General features: G+C 41.7%; 1 protein-coding gene across 6 annotated transcripts in view; it reads right to left on the bottom strand.

Annotated features, from left to right (window-relative positions):
- NCOA7 (nuclear receptor coactivator 7) overlaps positions 1–21,587 on the bottom strand; it is a 116,797-nt gene that overhangs the window by 80,569 nt on the left and 14,641 nt on the right. For 5 of the 6 annotated variants that reach the window (XM_079781259.1, XM_079781261.1, XM_079781258.1 and 2 more), the window contains one exon: positions 20,704–20,817. The exons of the other annotated variant lie outside the window; for it this stretch is intronic. In XM_079781259.1, coding sequence (XP_079637385.1) covers positions 20,704–20,753 — 50 coding nt within the window. In that variant the 5' untranslated portion in view covers positions 20,754–20,817. The remainder of the gene's footprint in view (positions 1–20,703; positions 20,818–21,587) is intronic. 6 annotated transcript variants of the gene reach the window in all.

Here is a 21,587-nt window from a genome sequence, read left to right as displayed (position 1 = left end):
TTCAATTTTCATACGCATTATGAGACTCTTTCAAACCTTTACAATGCTGGAATAATAGTCTTCCAAATTTCCTGTGGATTTCCATGTCCCCACTTTAATCCACAGGAAAACTCAGCTGGACTTTATTTTGGCTGAGATTAAAGAAGGCTTCTGAAGAAAAACAAAATGTAATGATTATAATATTTCATAAGATGAGGGAAAATAAATATGTTTTTAACTATTACTGAGACTCTCTGCAGCGAGTATAATAACTACAGTTCAAATGAAAGTCAAATTTAAAAAGTTCCATTGCTGTTTATATGGGTTAGGACAAAGAAGATCCAGTCAATATGGAACCCACGTATACATTACAATTTGCATAGGTAAAATCTAAAATTCAGCATTTTATCAACTATTATATCCTTAGTAAGACTACTATACACACAAAAAATAAGGTGCTCTTCATCAATATATTAATTTTTCTATTTTCAGATATTGTTTTGAGGGACGTGTGGTGTTAAAGAGAGCACTGAATTGAGTTTTCAGAATTCTACATAAAGCTGTTACAATATCAAAAATTCTAAAATGGTAAAATAATTTAAGATGATACAATAATTACCTAAGCTAATAAAAATTTCTTTTCCATTTTGTTTTCCAAGAAGCATACATCATAAAATCCCAGGTAGGAAAACTCCTTAAAAATCATCTCATGGAATCATCCAATGATGGAATTAACTATTATATTTGCCGATCTTTCTAGAAACTCACTGAGACTCAACATACATCATTCTTCTTTTTAACATGCTAACTCCAGTGCTAGTTCAAAATCTGACACACTCCAGATAACTGGAATAGGCTTTGGTTGGCCTCCCTACCATCTTTTACTCCTTGATCTGACATCAAGGACCCTTCTCCAACTTTTAATAGCACATCTGGGAAGGACTCCACCCCATCTCTAGGAATGAAATCCTTGACCCAGACTGTCCAATCAAAGCACTGAGGCCCTTCTGGACAGCTGCCCAACTGCAGTGATTATGCCAAGAACCGGCACATGTTCTAAGCTGGTCCAATCAGGGTGAATCTCAGGACTGTATCAATTAATGGCTTGTGAACATACTCGCTTTGCCTGCTGTTGCACAAGGGGTTCCTGTGTTGGCAGTTTAGTAAAATCTAAGGAGGAATACAAAAGAATGGAAGAGCTTAGATACAGAAAAACCGAGTCATGATGACATTATTCGGGCCCAAATCATTTCTCTAGTGAAATCTAAATCTAACCCGGGCCTTTTAACTTATGTGTTCCAATAAATCCCAAACTCCATTTCCCCCCTAAGCTAGTTTGATCTGTTTCCTGTTATTTGGTTACCCCCCCCCCCCCCCCCGCCCTTCTCCCAAGGGGGAAAGAGAGCCCAGCCTATTATGGAAATGTGTATGTGTATGACCACAAAATGCGGACTGGCTGAACTGGGGTTGGATGGCAGCTGGAAAGTTAGCCATCGTTATTATGTGACAATAAAATAGATGATTGCTGATCTTAAAACTAGATCATGTGTGTATCAGTACTGTATTATCAGGGGACTTAAGAGAATTTGGGGGAATTCTGGGAATCCTAAAGCATTTTTGTTTTAGCCTTCCATAAGGTCTTACAAAAAAACAGACAAGCTCTGCTGGGAGAGAACCTTTGTTTGTGGCTTACCACAGCTGAGTCTGGTGACCTGGAGTCTTACAGAGGTGGAAAGCCAAAGTATTTGCCCAAAACTAAAGTAGTTCAGGGAAAGTATGGAACGTTACTGTACACAGGTGAGGAGCATGAAGACTTGACCTTCTTCAGACTCCCCTGCCTCCCCGCAAGAAAAAACACCTCCAGTTATTCCTCCTGCCAGACTCATAGAATAATAGCACCACTGTACTGATGCCAATACAGTCCAGGGCTCCTAAGAAGCAAATAAATAGTGTCTCCCCATCTCACTGCACTAGTTTTTACTGCCCTGGTGCAGAGACCCAGAGGGTAGTCCTACTCAGAAGGCCAGGGGATGGGCTGAGCACCAGTTCACTGCTGAGAGACCAAAGTTTCCAAGCCAAATTCTATCTCCATCCAGAGACCATGACTCAGTCAAATCTGTGTTCTTGCTACTAGCCCGTGGTGTTTGGCCAATGAAAACAGAATGACAGTCTGCAAAATTTTAAAATGGGATTGTATTGCCAGAGAGCCCTCTGATTTGTCAAATAAAATATACTTTTAATCCCTCAACTCCAAACATCATCACTAGGTCCCCAAATCTACGCCATCAGAAAACGGGCTGCTAGCGAAGTCAGCACCCAGAAGGGCTCCTCCTCGATGGTGCCAGGACAATGGACAAGAGCAAGGCACTCTGAGCAGCACTGGTGGCTGCCACAAGGCTGGCCAGGGAACCACTCCATAGCCAGAGCAGGGAAACCTTGCCGTCCTGGTCAGGCATATCCGGTAAGAGCAGCTGACCACTGGCCAGGTTGTGCTTCTCCGAGCTCCTTTTCCCAAATCAGAGTTTTCACTGTAGTCCGATGAGGGCGACTCTGAGTTGGACTGAACGAGCTACCAGGTAACACTCTGGTTTTTCCTACCCGGGAAAAATGAGGCTGAGGCTGCACCCACCTTCCTGTCTCCACACAACGAGAGTCTAGAGCCACCCCAGGAGCTGGCTATGGGGCCTGAGAATGAAGGGGAAACAGAGTCGAGAGATGGAGTTGATATATGAACCCCAAGTCCATTCTTAGTGTCATGCCTACTCTTTGAAGTTTTTTCCCCTACAATTCTGCCCCCTCTCCCCAATCCTCCAAACAACATTTCAGAGCCAAAAGCAAGCCCTGGGCTTCTGGCTGATCGCCTATCGACAAGAGTTTCCAACGACCCCCCTCCAACTCAGAATGCCAACTACAAGTCTAGGTTGCTAACAGTTCCTCTGACCAACTGGCTATAAGCCAGTTTCCCATACCCCGTTCAGGTTCAAGTAATTTGCTAAAACAGCTAGCAAGTCATTGATCAGTTCATAATATATACATAAATCATTATGTTGAAGATAATGTTATATGCCAGTTAGATCTAAAAAAAAAACCAGTCACTTACAGTTTAATTTAAAAGTTCATACCAGTAAGGAAAATAGTTAATACCAACAAGGTACTCTAATTCCTAGCACTGTACATCTGTTTCTTAAAACAATATGCAAAAGTTCTACTCAGTAAAAAACAATTGGAAATTCTCCAACTACCATTGGATACATATTACAGAGAGGGCACATTATAATAAATTTTTTACTAATGGTTATAAAATTTTTTATTTAAAATTTCTAGTTTTCAATGAAGATCGTAAAACTAGAAAATTCTACTATGGAACAGATTTATTCTAATTAACTTGATATGTCTTTGGAGGATACTATGGAGGTAGTTTAGAATAAAGGCTTTGGGGTTAGCCACAAATAGGAAGAAATCCTGACACCATTACTTGCCAGCTGTATAACTTGAGAAGTTACTAAACGACTTCAACCCTGTTTCCTTGCCTGTCAAAATGAGGAAGATACCACCACCTACCGTATGGGTTGTTCTGAGGATTAAATGAGGTCAAATTTATAAAGCACCTGGCACAGAGTAAGCAATCACAAAAAGAGAATAGCCCCGCCAGTGTGGCTCACTGGTTGAGCACTGACCTATGAACCAGGAGGTCACGGTTCGATTCCCAGTCAGGGCACATGCCTGGGTCGTAGGCTTGATCCCCAGTGTGGGGTGTGCAGGAGGCAGCCGATCAATGATTCTCTCTCATCATTGATGTTTCTATCTCTCTCGCCCTCTTTCTTCCTCTGTGAAATCAATAAAAAATACATTTTTTTAACAGATAATATGGTACCATAAATATACACAAGTAACATTTTATAATGTGTCCTAGGCCCTGGGTGGACAGAGTGCAGGCAACCTAGTGTGTTTCATCTCCTATCTTCTGCTTTATCACCTTGTTGATGTCCTCTTGACTTTTTATAAGGGTCAGTCTTCAAGCTGACCTCTCTGTGGACCCACCTCTGATGGATCATCTGCATCAGCTAACAAACACGCTCTAATACCTCCCCTTTTGCCTTCCTCTTTAAAAACCTACCCTTCCTTGACCTCCACATCTCCTTCCTACCATGGCCCTAAGTTTTGGCTTCCCCTCCCAGCCAGGTTCCCAGAAGAACTGCCCAAAGCTCTGTCTCCATTCCTTTACTTCACATTTACATTAAACTGGCTGCTCCTACCACTGCACTGAAACAGCTTTTATTCAATTATCAGTGATGTCCACTGGTCACACTTAATGGATACTTTTCTGTCCTCATCTTAACTTACCTCTCACTGCTATGAAAATTGCTGGTCATTCTCTCCTCCTTGAAATGCTCTCTCCTCTTGGCTGCTGTGAGTCTACCACTTCTGGATTTCATCCTACTAGAACATTAAATGTTGGAGTTGCCCAATTGTACTCCCATTCCTTTGTCCTGGTCTCTTTTCAGTTAACACTCTTTCCCTATATGATCTCATCCATTCCCATTGGCTGGCCCAACAATTCTTCAATTTCTATCTCAGCCCAGACCAACCTGTTATCACTCCAGATTCACATACCCAGCTGTGCAGACATCCACTGGGATGTCTCATATGCATCTCAAATTCAACACATCCAAACTGAAATTCTTGAAATTCAAATTGTTAATTTCTAGTTTTCCTATTTCATTTAATGGACCTCTATTCCTCTAGTTGCTTAATCCAAATTCCTAAACAATGGTCAGCAAGGCCCTGCATGCCCTACCCGCCGTTTGCCGCTCTGTTGACCAATGAGTTTGCCGACCACTGGACTGGTTCAAACGAGTTTCTCTGCACAAAGAAATATATGTGGTTCTTCAGCAAAAATGAACAAGTGTGAATGCCACCATCTTCATCACAGGTCAAGGGAGATATTAGACCCTGTACTGCTTTCTGCGTGTATGTGTGTATGTATATAAGGTGTGTCTGTGTGTGCACCCCAATTGAGAGAAGTAACTCTATTTATAGTCTGCAAGCTCTGGACTACAAGCTACTTATTCTTGGAGATTTTTCCTGAAAGCAGCATATAAAAATTTCCCTGGCCGAGGCTAAATGTTGCCTCTATTTTTCAGGCCTTCTTGGCATTGCTGCTTTAATCTGCAATCTGGGCGTCTGGAGTTCTGGGTACATGAGGATTTAACCCTCTAGGGCAGTGGTCGGCAAACTAATGAGTTTGCCGACCACTGCCCTACCCCAGACGACCTCTCCACCCTTCTGTGCTATCCTCCCTAAAAGCACTCTGTTCCAGCCACACTGGCCTACTTGCAGCTCCAGGAACCTGTCCAGCTTTTTCCCCCACTTTAAAATCTTTCCGTCTAAATGTCGCCCCTGCTTAGAACAGTCCCTGCCTATCCTTTCTCCCAGCCCTTCTCTTAAACACATACGTCATCTGGCAAACTCCTGCTCCTACCCAAGATCAGCTTAAGTGTCACTTTTCCTTGAACATCACTCCTGTCTAGAGTGGATACTACCCTTGCAATTATTTCATAACATCCTGTTATTTTCCCTCATAACAAGCACCGCAATTTCTAAAGACATATGCACTGATGAGTTTACTTGTTTAATGTCTTTGTGAAAAGTAATCTCCATAAGAGCAAGGCCCATATTTGTAGTGTTTACTACTCTACCATCTGGGCTTAACAGGTACAGGCACATAAGGTCTGTCTGAGATATAAGCAATGTATATGTTTATTCCCATAACACAGTAATTTACTTCAAATCCAAGGACAAACATTATAGGACTCTAATAGTCTCACATTTGGTTAAGTCAAAAAACTCGAGATGTCCTAAGTATCTACTTGCATCAGATAATATAAAAACCAAAGTGGTCATTTATTCAAAATTAGAGGTAAATTTTCCTCTGCATTAAAAATAAACAGGAAAAGATAAACATTATGTATATTAGGTTCATAAGTCAGTTATTTTATAATTTTAAGTTTTTAACAACTTGTTAAGAAAGTACAAATTGCACTTAAAGATAAAAGATATGTGTGTATATCTAATTTTTATTATTTAAAAATCCACACTCTTTTAAAAGAAAAATTATCCTATATAATAAAAGGCTAATATGCAAATTGTCCCCTCAATGGGGAGTTTGACTGGGAGTTCAACTGGGCATTCAACCAGGGGGCAGGGCCAACCAGACAACTGCCCGAAGACCCTCCTCTCAGCAGGCCCCACTCCCAGTCACCCCCCTGGCTGGCCCCAATCGGGGGCGGGGCCAGCCGGCCAACCGCCCACAGCCCCTCCCCCTGGCTGGTCCCATCCCTGATCTCCCCCCCTACCCTGATTGGGGGTGGGGCCAGCCCACCAACTGCCCGTGGCCCCTCCCCCACAGTCCCACCCCCAATTGGGGTGGGGCTAGCCAGCCAACCACCCACGGCCCCTCCCCCCGGCTGGCCCGGCCTGTGTTCGTGCACCAAGCCAAGAGTATCCAACCTAATAAAATAGTAATATGCAAATTGACCGCACCATTGCCATGCCCAAGCCACGCCCACCAGCCCAAGCCACACCCACCAGCCAATCAGGGTGAGTATGCAAATTACCCAACAAAGATGGCGGTTAATTTGCATACGCTGAGGGAGGGAGGAGTGAAGACTGAAGACAACTTAGAAGGAAGAGGGAGGAAAAGTGGAAAGCAAGGTGGCTGCCAGAGGGGAGGGCGGGGCGGGGCGGGGCGGAGCCGGGCGGGCGACAGCGGCGCGCGGGTACAGGCGCGGTCGCTATAATGGCGGTGGCGGCGGCAGCGCACGAGGCCACAGCGGCCGCTTGCAGGATTCTTCCTGCAAATGGGCTACTAGTTTATTACATATTTGCATATATTTGTGTATGTGCAAATAACTCATTTTTTTCCATTTAAAATACATCTATGTTTATGAAAAAAGAAAAAAAGAAAAAGAAAGAAACCTCAAAATTCTGATTGTATAAGCTCAGAGTTGCAGTTAAAATTTTTTAAATTTCTTTCATTATCAAGTAAAAGCAGTTGATTTAGCAGAGTAAAAGGTAATACCCGCCTCCCACTTAAAAAATAGTAACACAGCCATTGAAATGGGGATGACTCCATCCCCAATGACCTCACCACCAGCATCTGCTTCAATTACCTTCTGAAAATGAAATAACCAAATTACTGTTCAGCTTTCTGCTGTGCTAACAAAATTAATCTGAAATATCAAACTTCATCTGCTTTAAGTTATGCAACTTCTAAAACCAAAAGCTCTTCTAGTTGTAAAGTGTGAAGAACATGTACCATAATCAACAATAACATAGTCTGACATGCAGAGAAAAAAACAAATGGAATGATTAATAACTTAATTCAAATCATCCACACAGTGATTTGTACAACAGATGTGTTATTAAAAATATATACGCAAGCTGGATTTTTAAATGCCACAGAATGATGTAGAAATACAATTAGGTTTCATTTATTTAATGTAGAAATTAATATTTAAAGCATGAATAATTGGCCTCTAACTGTTTCCTAAATTCGCTAGTACCATTTAAAAGTTTTCTTCTCTGGTTTGTCTACATTTAAATTTCCTTTATACTCCCCATTCATACCTAAACAATTCTTAGCTCACAACCATCGAGTTGTATTTCTCATTTCAGTCCATGATATCCCCACCTCATAGTCATCTTTGATTTTTCTTCACATGAACTCACTTGCACAGAATTCTTGAGGGAAGACCTCCTTGCTACCCACCACCCTCTGCCTCAGCAGATGTTAGATCCTGTCATGCTTTGGAAAGAGACCCAGGGGGCCCTAAATCCAATTTACTCATCTTACTTCTTGCCCCTCAGATTCATGCTCTATGGTACTGATACATCAGTGGCTTTATTTGGCACTGAATCACATTTGCAAACCACAGAGTACCCTGTGTATTGCTCAGTCTTCTTCAACCTGGCCTGTTATCCTTCTCACTCCCATTTTGATGTGTGAAGAAGCAAAAAGCTAAAACAAGTAGGCAGGGCTGCTACACTTTCCCCGATGTCATATACCATAAAATGAGTACAGGAAAAAATGGGACATTAACCATTTTGTTCCTGCAAACTTTATTTGGAATAGTAAATGAAAAGAAGGCGGGGAGGGTAAATGCATGAAACTATGCCCCTTGGCCCAAGCACCAGGTCATCACCTTTATGACAGAAGTGTCAAAGCTAAGAAAATTTCAGCAGTTAGAACCTCCAACTCTGAATCTAGGAAGGAAATATTAGGGGAATTCTTGCCACATCCAAAAAATATAGACCAAGGTCAGGAGATGAATGACATTTTTGATGGTATGTAGAGACATTCAAAGTTTCCTTCAAAGAGCAGCAATTCCCTAGTTTGTTCTAAAGTTCCTTAGGACACTTTTACACTGAAAATCAGAAAACATGTTTAGTACTTTAAAACATTTCATCATTTAGATCAGGGAGTCTCACTTATCCTTGTATAAATAACTAATAAGGTTCTATAAAACTCAACTCAACGTTCACAATAATTAAGAACATGGGCTGTGAGATCAGGCATACTGCGGCTGAGTCCTGGACCTTGCACTTCATACTGTGTGACCCTGGACAAAGCCCTATCATCCATCATAAGGCTTAGTATCTTTATTTGTAGTTAGGATGCTAACAGGACCTACCTACCTCATGAGGAAATAATGAGATTAATTGAGTATGCAAATTAGCCTCTGTTGCATGGTAAACATTCAAACAACGGAAGCTACTACTCATTGTAAATGACTGTTATTGCAGGGCATGAAGCTAGCTAGACCTTATGAGGAATAGAACAATGAAAAAGAACTAACAATACTAGTAAATAACAAGCATCAAATAATGCGGAGAAGATGCGAGTGTTGTTACTGGGTATATGAAGGATTAAATGAAATAGGAAAGGCCTCAAGGAGACAGTGTCACAGTTGAAGATGGCTTTGCCAGAGTGATGGGTTTGACATAATTTATAAGGACAGGACAGTGAAGAGCAGTTCTTTGTATAATGAAAGCAAAGTTCTGAGGGGGCGTAAGACAGTTACAGAAAGTCAAAGGAGATAAAGACAGAGAGATAGAAATGCAGGACCTTATCTTTGAGAGAAGAATTTGGGGTGCAGAAGTGACATATTTGAACTGAGGCTCAGGAAGACTAATATGGGAAGATAAGTGGGAGGATATGCAATTAGCATTTGACTTATGATGGCAGAGGGGGAATTTTCAGATATGAATTTTCGGGGTGGGGGGGATTTCTACTAAAAGCACCAACAGCTGGACTACAAGCATGAGCTGTAGTTTCTAGATCTGTGTGCACAAAGCATTTTCTGGTTCAGAACTCAGTTTTCTCTTGCTAAAGAGTCGTTGTACCAGCAATAATGAAAAGTTTCAAATGTATGTAACAAAAATATCTCAAGCTGACAATGCCAAATGTAAGTCCAAATTCAGGAGTCAATTCAGCTGAAGCCTTCCTCCACTGTCAGCAACAACATTAAAAAGGAGGAGGACAGCTTAAGTCATTTACTTTTCATGGGTTCTGATCCTTTCTGTGTATGGAGTCTGGAGTCTTGGGTCTTTCACTGCAGGCTTGTGACTAGAACATGTCTATGGACGTATTTCAAGGGAAAAATATACTTCCTGAAAATTTACATAAAATTTGTGCCTATCTATTTATTCTTAATTTTCCCCATTTATTCTTGTGTTCCTCATTTAGGCAGTGTGCTTTTACACTGGAATTCCTTATAGTTAATTTTCATTAGTGCCACTTCTAAAGACTTTATGTATTTTGATTGTCAGTCCTCTCAACAACCAGATAAGGTAGGCACTGTTATTATTCTCATTTTAGAGACATGAAGACTGTAACCCAGGCCCCACAGTTAGGAAGTAGTTCTACAGAAGAGAAACCTGCAGGACGCACCCAAACAAAAGCTGCCCACGCTTTGTGACCACAATAGTTCCATTTATTAGGTGTCAGTCTCATTGGATGTCTCTGGGACAGTCCAGATCAGCCTGGGATTTCAGGTTAAATGAAGACATGCTTATCACTGGCATTGATTTATCACTTGAAATTCATTTTGTAAGGTCCCAATACCCTGCACTGTTGGAAAGTATATTTATACTAGAGGCCTGGTGCACGAAATTTGTGCATGGGGGTGTGTGTCCCTCAGCCCAGCCTGCACCCTCTCCAAACTGGGACCCCTTGAGGGATGTCCAACTGCCCAGTAGGGCAGTCAGACATGCCTCTCACAATCCAGGACTGCTGGCTCCCAACTGCTCGCCTGCCTGCCTTCCTGATTGCCCCTAACTGCTTCTGCCTGCCAGCCTGACCACCCCCTAACCACTCCCTTGACAGCCTGATTGATGCCTAACTGCTCCCCTGCCAGCCTGATTGCCCCTAACTGCCTCCCCTGCAGGCCTGTTCACCCCTAACTGCCCTCCCCTGCAGGCCTGGTCCTCCCCTGCAGGCCTGGTCCCCCCCCAACTGCCCTCCCCTGCAGGCCTGGTCCCCCCAACTGCTCTCCTCTGCAGGCCTGGGTCCCTCCCAACTGCCCTCCCCTGCTGGCCATCTTGTGGTGACCATCTTGTGTCCACATGGGGGCAGCCATCTTTGACCACATGGGGGAAGCCATCTTGTGTGTTGGAGTGATGGTAAATTTGCATATTACTCTTTTATTAGATAGGACAGAGGCCTGGTGCATTGGTGGGGGCCAGCTGGTTTGCCCTGAAGGATGTCCCGGATCAGGGAGGGGGTTCCCTTGGGGTGTGGGGCGGCCTGGGTGAGGGGCCTGTGGTGGTTTGCAGGCCGGCCACGACCCCAGTGACCCAAGCAGAGGCCCTGGTATCTGGGATTTATTTATCTTCTATAATTGAAACTTTGTAGCCTTGAGCAGAGGCCAGGGCAGGCCAGGAAGCTTGGCTTCCTCCACCGCTGGGGAAACCCAAGCCTCCTGCTGGCTCCATGGCCACAGCCATCTTGGTTGGGTTAATTTGCCTACTCAATCCTGACTGGCTGGTGGGCATGGCTTGTGGGTGTAGCGGAAGTACGGTCAATTTGCATGTTTCTCTTTTATTAGTGTAGATAAGAGGTACTTTAAGTACAGCTATCTTTGAACCACTGATTAACGTGTATTAGAGCGACAATTTCCAAAGAACTTCATTTTCAAGTGAGAAATCACCTCACTTCCAGTGTACTAACCACCAAAGACTGCTCTAAATCAATGAGTCATTTTCTTATCATATTTAAATGTAAGTATTTAAAACAGAAATTTCATGTGACTACTTACAACACAAGCTGGTATTTTCTAATCTGTCTAGCTTAACCCAGAGTAATCTCTTCTGTTCCATTCCATTGAAAAAAGTGCTGGTTCCTACCCATTCAATTGATTTCATGATGCTCCAATGAGTTTGTAACCTACAGATTGATAAGTAGTATTCTACATGAATTAAATCAAGTAACTCTTCCTGTTCATTAAAAGTGTAGCAAAAAGTATGAGTTCGACTAAGACTGTATAAATGTTTAATAAGCCTTTTTTTAATCTGTAGAGAAAAATTAATGATTTCCTGAAAACGTTATCAGATCAAACTTATTCATGGATGTTTTTCCCATAAACATATTACAAACAATATGTAAATGTTTCCTGAAGAGCTGCCTAATCTGAACTCAATCAAGAAAATAGGAAACATCAACCTTAACAATATTATAGCTCATTCAAGAGTTTAATTGGTAATATTTTCAAATGAGGCACAAACAGCTTTTTCACAGGAAATGGTTTTAAAATATTCTTAATCTTTGTTAAGATTAATAATACTGCTGAATCATTAAAAGTCTGCAGTGATAAACATGAAGGCTCACAGACCATCTATATTCTACATTAAAGAAGCTGTTTTAGATATTCTCAGTCTGCCAGTTAGCAAAAAACAATGTAACACATTACATGCCAACCACATTTAACAAGGCACAGGAAGGAGTTACTGAACTGTTACAGGGTCTCCGCCCTCCGGATGGCCCATCTGTGAACATGTAAACAAACAAGAGCGAGGACAATGGGACAGGAAAGTGTGCTGGGCAGTGCTGCGGTCACTGAGGCGTGTGTCCCTAGTAGCAACCGGAGTCCTCTGGGATGCTTCTCAGAAATCGAAATCAAACATGGCTTCCAATAAAGGCAACTAAAACATTCTACTTCCAGACCCAGGTTCAACGTTTTCTACTTATCACTCTATGATGCTAACATAATGTTCTAATCCCCCCTCTCAGACTAAGTAAAAATTAATGCTTAATGCAATTTAAACTGACATGACATGGAATGAAAAAAAAATAATCAGAGATACTGACAAAGTGGATTGAGATTCAGGGCTCAGACCCTCCATTTAAAGGCTAAGTGATTTGAGGCAAGTTATTTAACCCCCTGAACTATTTTTTTCAGCATCTACATTGATATCTACTCATAAGATCACTGTGGGGACAAAGGGACAGAAAGCATGTGAAAGCACACGGTAAAGTACTAACAAATGCTATTATTAAGTTGCAGTAGAATCAGTTGGCATTGTGAAACTGAGAAAATAAAGTATTAATCAAATATTGAGAGCTAACAACTGCTAAGCACTGCAAATGGCTCTACTTGCTTTTCATGCAATGACTCAGTTGAAACCTGCAATCTGACTAAACATCTAATCCTACAACTGGTAATAAAGTTTCTCCTCAAATCTTGGACATACTAAGGTTCTTCTTGAATATGTGGTGTATTAATTGTTCGCAAGACATACCACAAAGAGACGGCTCCTTCCCGGGGTTCAAAGACTGCCTCCGTGTGCCCTCAGCCTCGTTGCAGATCAACCCGCCACACCCAGGCAGGTGACTTCTGCCATTGAATCTTAGACTCTATACTTGACCAAGAGGGCAAGCTGAGGTTTTCTGTCCAAATGTATTTGTGCAATCATTTCCATTATAGGCAACAAGTCTTGTTATGTATTTATCTTATTGATTTCAGAGAGTAAGGGAGGGAGAGATAGAAACATCAATGATGAGAGAGAATCATTGATCGGCTGCCTCATGCATGCCCCCTACTGGAAATCAAGCCTGAAACCTGAGCATGTGCCCTTACTGGGAATCAAACCCCAACCTCCTGGTTCATAGGTGGAAGGTCGATGCTCAATCACTGAGCCACGCCAGCCGGGCTAGGCAACAAGTATTTTTAGACAAGACACAAGCCTAGAGAGTAAAGTGGATCAAAACCCTGACTTACACAGGTGGTGTATACAGACTGCAGGCTTCTTACTGCTTTGGTGGGTTAATACTCTGACATCAACTATGTCATGGATGGATAAAGTTGACAAGACACGTCATATGGGATGTCTTCATGTTATAAACACATTATTTTACAAAAGGTTGCTTATAAGTTAGGTCTCACAGGATGCATTTCTGCAAATTAATTTACATTGGTGTAAATTAATGTTACGCTGCCGGGACTAAAAGAGCCAAATATGCCAAGACATAATTGGAGATGAAAACTTTTATATATCCGAGCCTTGGTATGAAGATAATTTGGACCACTTCTCCCAAACTTTATCACATCAAAGCATGCACAGAAGAAGGCAATACTTATACTGCACCCTGGAGTAAGATGCTGCTCCTGGCTACAGGTACCAGCCTGTGTCTCTGGCCATCTGAGGACTAAGGGGTCAGGGTATCTGGAACAACTACCTGAGTCATGAGGTTATGACAAGCAACACCAGTGGTGAGGCTCTGATTAGCAGTTTATCTGTCATATATATATATATATGAGAATCAGTAAGCATTGTGAAACTGATATATATAAAGTACCCTGGTATGGGGCCAACACAGCATTAACAATTTCCCCTCATGGGCTTAAGGTCCAACTGTTAAGGGTGACTCAGATTTCTGAAAGCCCTTCAGACTTTACAATTAGACTTCATGATAGTCCAGAACCTAGCTGTGCTCATAACAACGTGCCTTTGGGAAACTACGATTCCACTTGGCATTGTTGTAACTGCTCCTGCCCCCCTCATCTGAACAATGGGAGCAGCTCACGGGATGGGAGTGGGGTATTAAGATGAGGATTCTTCAGGGTGAAGGTGAAGGTGTAGGTAGGCACAGACGTTAAGGTCATGATTTGTTTTTACAGGAGTGAACTCCCTGTGCCAGGCACTCTGTATGTTACACCAATCTTCACAGCCATCTTGGTTTGCTTTTGTTTGAACAAGAGAGCTACACAGCTTACTACGTAGTACACAGAATAATAAAAAATAGTCCAATATCAGATCCTCCTCCCTGAAGAAGAGGTCAACCCTCTATCAGTGTGGACAAGGGACAGAACTAGTTCGGTCCCCTTTTGCTGTGTCCATTTGGGCTTCTTCTCCTGGTTCGGCTGGGATGCTTCCTTCTTTGAAGACTTCTTGTTAGTGGGTTATTATTAGCCACATTTAACAATACAGCATGAAGGAGTTTAGAAAACTTGGCCAAGATTATACACTGAAGTGATTTTCAAACATTAGCTGAAGAACGAACTGGCAGGGCAAAGGCTGGAGACAGAAGTGGGAGATGTCCAGGGAGGGGGGCTGGGCGCTAAGATGTGCCCTATGCTCTGCATCCTTGGGGGTGGGGGTGAGGCGGCCCCAAATAGCACCACTGCTTTTCCTGATAACCAAGAAAGAGTGGGAGGACCTGCAAGTGCAGGGAGAGGAACCAAAGTGAACACAGTCTCCTGGGGGGTTTCTACCACTCGCCTTCTACTCACAGGCCCTCTCAGACCTGATCAGAGCGGGGGAGACACCGCGCAGGGTTCATTAAAAATACATTTTTGATATCCTAAATGAATCCTCCATCCTGAAAATTATGTTCTTAAAGAATTTCAAGCACACATACAAAGAGCATGAAGGGACCTACAGAAAAATCACCACGTGGGTTCTAAATTCTACCAAAGCCAAATAATGTCAAAATGAGTGTGGAAGAGGGGATGGAAAAGCGCACAGGGGCAACAGTGATATATAAGGATCACTCCAGAGGGTAGGACAGGGAGTATAATTTGCTTTAATAATTCAGTTTTTCATTTGGTTTCAAGACCTGTCAAGTAGCAAGGATTGATACACAGATATATGACATAGTAATTTTGTATATACAAATTCTTTGGAGATGCATGGGAAAATGTCTCATGAGTTGTTAGATCTGGAATAAACAACCCGTACAAAACAACACTGAGAATCCTGAAAACCAGGTGGGCTAGGGCCAGGAGAGCCTCAAACTCCTTAGGGTTTATCCAGAATAAACTTATCTAGTAGTGATGCTAATTCACTCTCGGCATTTAGAGTTACAAAAGTATATTTCAAGATAAATTATAAGAAAGGAAGTGTTGAGTGATCCTCAAATTGCTAATTTCAAACCAAAATTTTTAAAAGAGAGTCTTTTAAGCTTTTCTTTCTTTGATGCTAAATTCAGAGAAATGTCAGCAAAAGAGGTAAATAAAGGATTATTTAGCAAACATAATCACATGGTGTTTATGAAAACACATAGTAAAACAGTGCACCAAGAAAACTGGCTACTTGCCCTAACCAGTTTGGCTCAGTGGATAGAGCATCGGCCTGCGGACTGAAGGGTCCCAGGTTCAATTCCCGGTCAGGGCACAAGCCTGGGTTGTGGGCTCGATCCCCAGTAGGGGGCATGTAGGAGGCAGCAGATCCGTGATTCTCTTTCATCATTGATGTTTCTCTCTCTCTCTTGTCTCCCTTCCTCTCTGAAGGCAATAAAAAATATTTAAAAAAAGAAAGAAAGAAAAGAAAATAGGCTACATAATTACTCTTAAGGGAAAAGGGATCGGGGAGGGTGAGCAGAGTTTAAAAGCAATACTGTGGGTGGTGGCAGGCAGAAATCAGGAGAGATCTTCCTCGTGATCTTCCCTGCACACTCCCACAGACTGGTGATTGCATCAGTTTGGTCTTGCCCTTTGCCAGACTTGACATTCTTCTCTGGAGATCCTGCTTGGACTGCCCTTATGCACACGGCTCCAGAGAAATCAGCCCCGTGTTGTCAGAAACTGGCCTTATCAGTAACTGATTTTATGGAATGCCACAGTTTTAGTCAGAAGGTATTTGAAAAGATTTATAACTTTGGCTGCCTCTTTTCTGATAATGAAGGTTTTTTTTGTTGTTTTTTGCTTTTTGTTTTTAATAAGTTGACCAATTTTGCATTATAATGGCTAAACTATGGGTTTGTCTGTCTTTCTTTCTCTCTCTCAATTCCTAGTAAATAATCATGTTGACATATTCTCTTAATAGCACCACTGATTTTTGTTCTTGTTCTATCTCTATGCTTCTAAGGTTACACTTCATTTTTTTACATGCTTTTCTTAAAGTATTGTTAGAATAGTTTTCACAAGAGATCAAAGCAAACATAACAATAACTTGACATTTCTGAGTTGAAAACACTATTGTTTTTCATATCATCTTGCATTCTCAGTTTAAGGGACTTCCCTAACTCTACATCTTAGGAACAAGAAGTGGTTAACTTTGAGTAGGTTGTTCATGACCCACCAGTCACCCTTACTACTGGAATCAATTTGGATTCAGACTGAGAAGGCACTGTAACTTTTGCTTTTGTTTGTTGTTTGTTTGTTTTGTTGTCGTGGTAATCCTCACCCAAGGATATTTTTTCCATTGATATTTAGAGAGAGTGGAAGGGAGGGAGGGGTAGAATAAGAGAGAGAGAAACCTCAATGTAAGAGAGACACTGATTGGTTGCCTCCCACACGTGCCCCAAACAAAGCCGAGATTGAACCTGCAACCCAGGTACGTGCCCTTGACTGGGAATCGAACCTGAGACACTTCGGTACACAGGCTGAGGTTCTAACCCCTGAGCCCATCGGCCAGGGCAGGCACTATAGCTTTTGAAATCACTATTTAGGGTACCCACAGGCAAAAAAAAAAAAAATCCTGACCTAAATTCACATCTTCTATAAAAATTAACTCAAGCTGGTTACTAACTTAATATAAATTAGTATTATTAATCTTTAAGAAGAAAAAAAACCTTTAAGACCTATGGCAGGGCAGAGTGTTGCTAGACTTGACATCGAAAGCAGAATCCATAAAAGGAAAAAACTAATAAACGTTGAAACTTAATGCCCAATGTGGTAGCATTAGGAGGTGGGGGCCTTTGGGAGGTTATTAGGTCATGAGGGTAGACCCCTCATGAATGGGATTAGTGCACTTGTAAAAAAAGCTCCTTGCCCCTTCCATCATGTGTGCTTAGAACAAGAGGACCACCTTATCCTGTCCCTGTTCTAATGAGCTAGCTAACATTAACAACAGGAAGAAAGCCAGGAAGGCCAGACATTCATGGTCACCCAGGCAGCCTCGCCAGGAAGCTGCCACTTAACACTCCCCACAAGGAACCACGGATCCACTCCCTGCAGATCACTCGGGGAGGGGACTGGACAAATGGAAGATGGACGCATGCACAGTGAAGTCGGGGTGACGGAGGGAAGACACTTGCCTGGGGAGCCATGGATTGGCTAGAGGGGGTACAGGCACTGCAAGCACATGGAATCTTAGGATAAAATCCCCAAAGCAATTCTCTCTCTTGTTCCTCTGGCCTGGCTCCTGCTTCCTTGCACGCACCCATGTTCCCTCCCTAGCCATGCGGCCCTAGAAGCTGCATAGCCCATGGCCATATGGAACCCCCACACAATGGACTCCAGCTGGGAACACAAGCTAAGCTCGCCTGATGTTGGACTGGACTGTGCAAACATGGAACAGAGGCTCTGGGCGGTGGCTTTAACCCCAGCTCTACTGAAGACACAGCTGGACTTCTCCCAAGGTGGGATGGAGGGAAAGGGGACCTTGGAAACTCAGGGGTCCAATTCCACACAAATAAGTATCACTCATTCTTCTGTGCGAGTCTCAGAAAATCCCTGTTCTCATGACATCGCAAGAAGCCACTTCCATTGGCAACAGGTGGGGACACGGAGGTCTCCCCAACGGTAACAATATGAATTGAGAAGTGGGCTCTTACCAGACACAGAACCTGATCATGCTGGGACCCAGACCTCAGACAGACAGCCTCTAGAAGCGTGAGAAATAAATTTCTGTTGTTTAAAGGCCACACTCAGTCTGTGATAGTTTGTTACAGCAGAGTGAATAAACTGAGATAGCAAGAGAATTACACTTGGTGAAAAAAAATCTAATCTCAAAAGGTTTTATACTACATGATCCCATTTAATAATATTTTTTAGATCACAAATTATAGGGATTGAAAACAGATTAGTGGCCTGGCCAGCATGGCTCAGTGGTTGAACATCGATCTATGGACCAGGAGGTCAGAGCACATGGCTGGGTTGTGGGCTTGATCCTCTCAGTGTGGGGCATGCAGGAGACAGCCGATCAATGATTCTCTCTCATCATTGATGTTTCTATCTCTCTTTCTTTTCCTTTCTGAAATAAGTAATAAAAACAAAACAGATTAGTGGTTGTGAGGGGTGGAAGGTAGAGGAAAGGAAGTGAATATGGCTACAAAAGGATGGTACGTGGGATCTTTTTGACAGAATTGCTCATCTTGATTGTGATGGTGGCCATACAAATCTACACATGTGATAAAACTGCACAGAACTAAGTACACATAAAAACACACCCAAAGCCCTGGCTGGTTTGGCTCAGTGGATAAAGCGTTAGCCTACGGACTGAAGGGTCCTGGGTTCGATTCCGGCCAAGGCCACATGCCAGGCTGTGGGCTTGATCCCCAGTAGGGGTGTGCAGGAGGCAGTCAAACAATGAGTCTCTTATCATTCATGGTTCTATCTCTCTTTCCCTCTCCCTCTCTGAAATCAATAAAAATATATTAAAAAAAAAAAAACACACACAAACACAAATGAGTGCTTATGAAACCTGGTGAAGTCTGAATTAGGTCAGTGAACTGTATCAGTGTCAGTTTTCTAGGTGTGATATTATAGGATAGTCACGTAAGGTTTTACCATTGTGGGAAACTGGATGAAAAATATAGGATACCCCTGTATTATTTCTTACAACTACATATGAATCTATAATTATCTCAAAATAAAGCATTTAAAAAAAATCACTATACAGTTCTTATTTATTCTCAGTGTCCTACCTTTCTAATGTTTCACCCATTTGATGCCTGATGTCTTCCTTGCCCAAACAATCTTGTTACTTTCTATAGTCCTAATAGTGAAAAACATTTCAATTCACTACAATTAGTAGTTTAACTCTTGCTTTCCAAAACCTCTCATTCATGGTTTACTATTACTAATTGTAACACACCCTTTGAAAACAATCCTATATTTGAATACAGACTCTTACCTGGCATGAAACGGACAAAATGCTCACTTTCTTAATTACCTTATTGGTAAAACAGGGGGAAAACCTAAGACATAAGTTTATTTTAAAGATTTTAAAAATAGTATAAGTACTTGGCACACAGTAAGCAGCTCCTTAAATATTCATTTCCTTCCTTTTTCCATTAGTAATCCAAAACCTAGCTTAATTTCTGGATAAAAACATCAACAAATAACTTTGGCTGTTAGTTTCCAAGGCTTATATTTAGAAAACAAGAAATGCATTTTTTAATATGTCTTTACTGATTTTTTTTTGATTTTTTTTTTTAGAGAGAGGAAGGGAGAGGAAGAGAGAGATAGAAACATTGATGAGAGAGAAACATCGATGGGCTGCTCCTGCACACCCCCTCCTGGGGATTGAGCCCACAACCCGGGCATGTGCCCTGACTGGGAATTGAACTGGTGACCTTTTGGTGCATGGGTCAATACTCAACCACTGAGCCACACCTGCCAGGCAGGAAGTGCATTTTTAATGAGCATAAATTGGGGTTTGGGAATGTGGTGATCCTGAATTCAGTTCTTAAGTAATATTTCAGTGGAGACAATAATGATCCTTTCAAGCTTATCTTCTCACTCTGATTTTCAAAACATTCTAATTAGCAAAGTGATCTGATTTACAAATGTTTTAGCTTATTCATTTTATTGTGATTAGTGAGTGGCTGCCATATAGATGTTTAAATCTGTAAATAGTAACTGATTGTATACTAGATTACTTCTCCCAGATACTAACAAATGTATATATGTTGGATGAGTTCAAGCCTTAAAAATGACATGGACACAAAGCCCCTGGCCCAGTAGCTCAGTTGGTTAGAGAGTCGTCCCGATACGCCAAGATTGTGGGTCCCACCCTCGGTCAGGGCACATATAAGAATCAAATAATGAATGCATAAATAAGTGGAACAACAAATTGATATATCTCTCTCTTCTTTCCTCTCTAAAATCAATCAATACAAAATGTTTAAAAATGACATGGATACTATTGATAGAATTTTCATCCATTCCAACCTCCTACAAAAATACTATTTATTTTTCTGTGCCTGTGAGTTCTCATTGCTTAATTCCTTTGCCTTTCCATTCAGCCCCCAACCAAAAATACTTTTTAAGTAATCGATACCCCACACCCAAGGTATTAGACTTTAAATATGCCGTAGATTTTTAGTTATAGCTCAACCAATTAAGCTACAGAACAGGAAACAAAGTATATTTAACTTCTATAGGTTATCTAGTCTGTTTATGAACAATCAGAGGCCACAAAATGCCAAGAATACAGACAAAGTCCCCTCCAAAAAAATTTTTTTAAGTACTGATATAACTTTGCAGAGCAAATGCTTACCGAGCAAAATAACTTTGTTTCCGTTCTTTCTTCTCTTCCTTGGTATCCATAATATGAAGTTAAAAGTGCAAAGTATTTGGGGAAGTTCTTCTATTTAATCAATGAGTCATAACCCTGTAATAAAAAAAGCAACAAAACAACTATAAATTAAGACACTTACAATGGCCAATATTAAGAATAAGGCAGAGGGAACATAACCTCAGGTAAGGATTAAAAAAAAAAAAAAAAAGAATAAGGCAGAGTGGAGCTACATGGCCCATAATAAATGGAAGATAAGCTTTACCAGTCAACACAACCACATGAGTCATATGAAGTACAAACGCCCATGGGGACTAATTTTAACAAAACTAAAAAATAAAAGGCGGCTAGAAAAAGAAACTGAAGTGTTTTCCTCATAATTAACAATTATTTCAAAATGTGCTGAAATGAAAACCACAGGCTTTGGAAGAGTTTAGGCCAGCTATCAGAAGCTATTATATTTTTTTAAAATTTAAACTCACAATCACTCTTTTCAAGTAATTAATAATGACTATGTGTCATACATATGGAAAATGGATCAGCTAGGTGTTTCACAAGAATGTTTTCTTTAAAAATAAAAATCACATCACTGTTCTATTTTGTTTTCGGAAACACGCCAGCGAGACCATCCCACTTGAGCAAACGTGGAAATGAAAGTGCGAAGCCTCTGGAAGCTGTTCCCAATGGCTTCATCCGCTTGCCTCTCTGCCTCTGCCTCTCCACTCCTGCTCCCTGCACCTACGCTTCCCAGGAGCACTTTCAACCTATAATGCAAGGTTGTCTCCACATCAATCTTCCTTAAATACCACTTTCATCCCCACAGCCCTGCTCAAAAATTCCCAGTGTCTACTTACTGCCTGATTCAC

Source organism: Cnephaeus nilssonii, assembly GCF_951640355.1.
Source record: "Cnephaeus nilssonii genome assembly, chromosome: 9".
In the NCBI taxonomy this organism is placed as follows: domain Eukaryota; kingdom Metazoa; phylum Chordata; class Mammalia; order Chiroptera; family Vespertilionidae; genus Cnephaeus; species Cnephaeus nilssonii.
The sequence above is the reverse complement of the archived record's forward strand: the minus strand, read 5'-3'. Positions and strand labels throughout refer to the sequence as shown.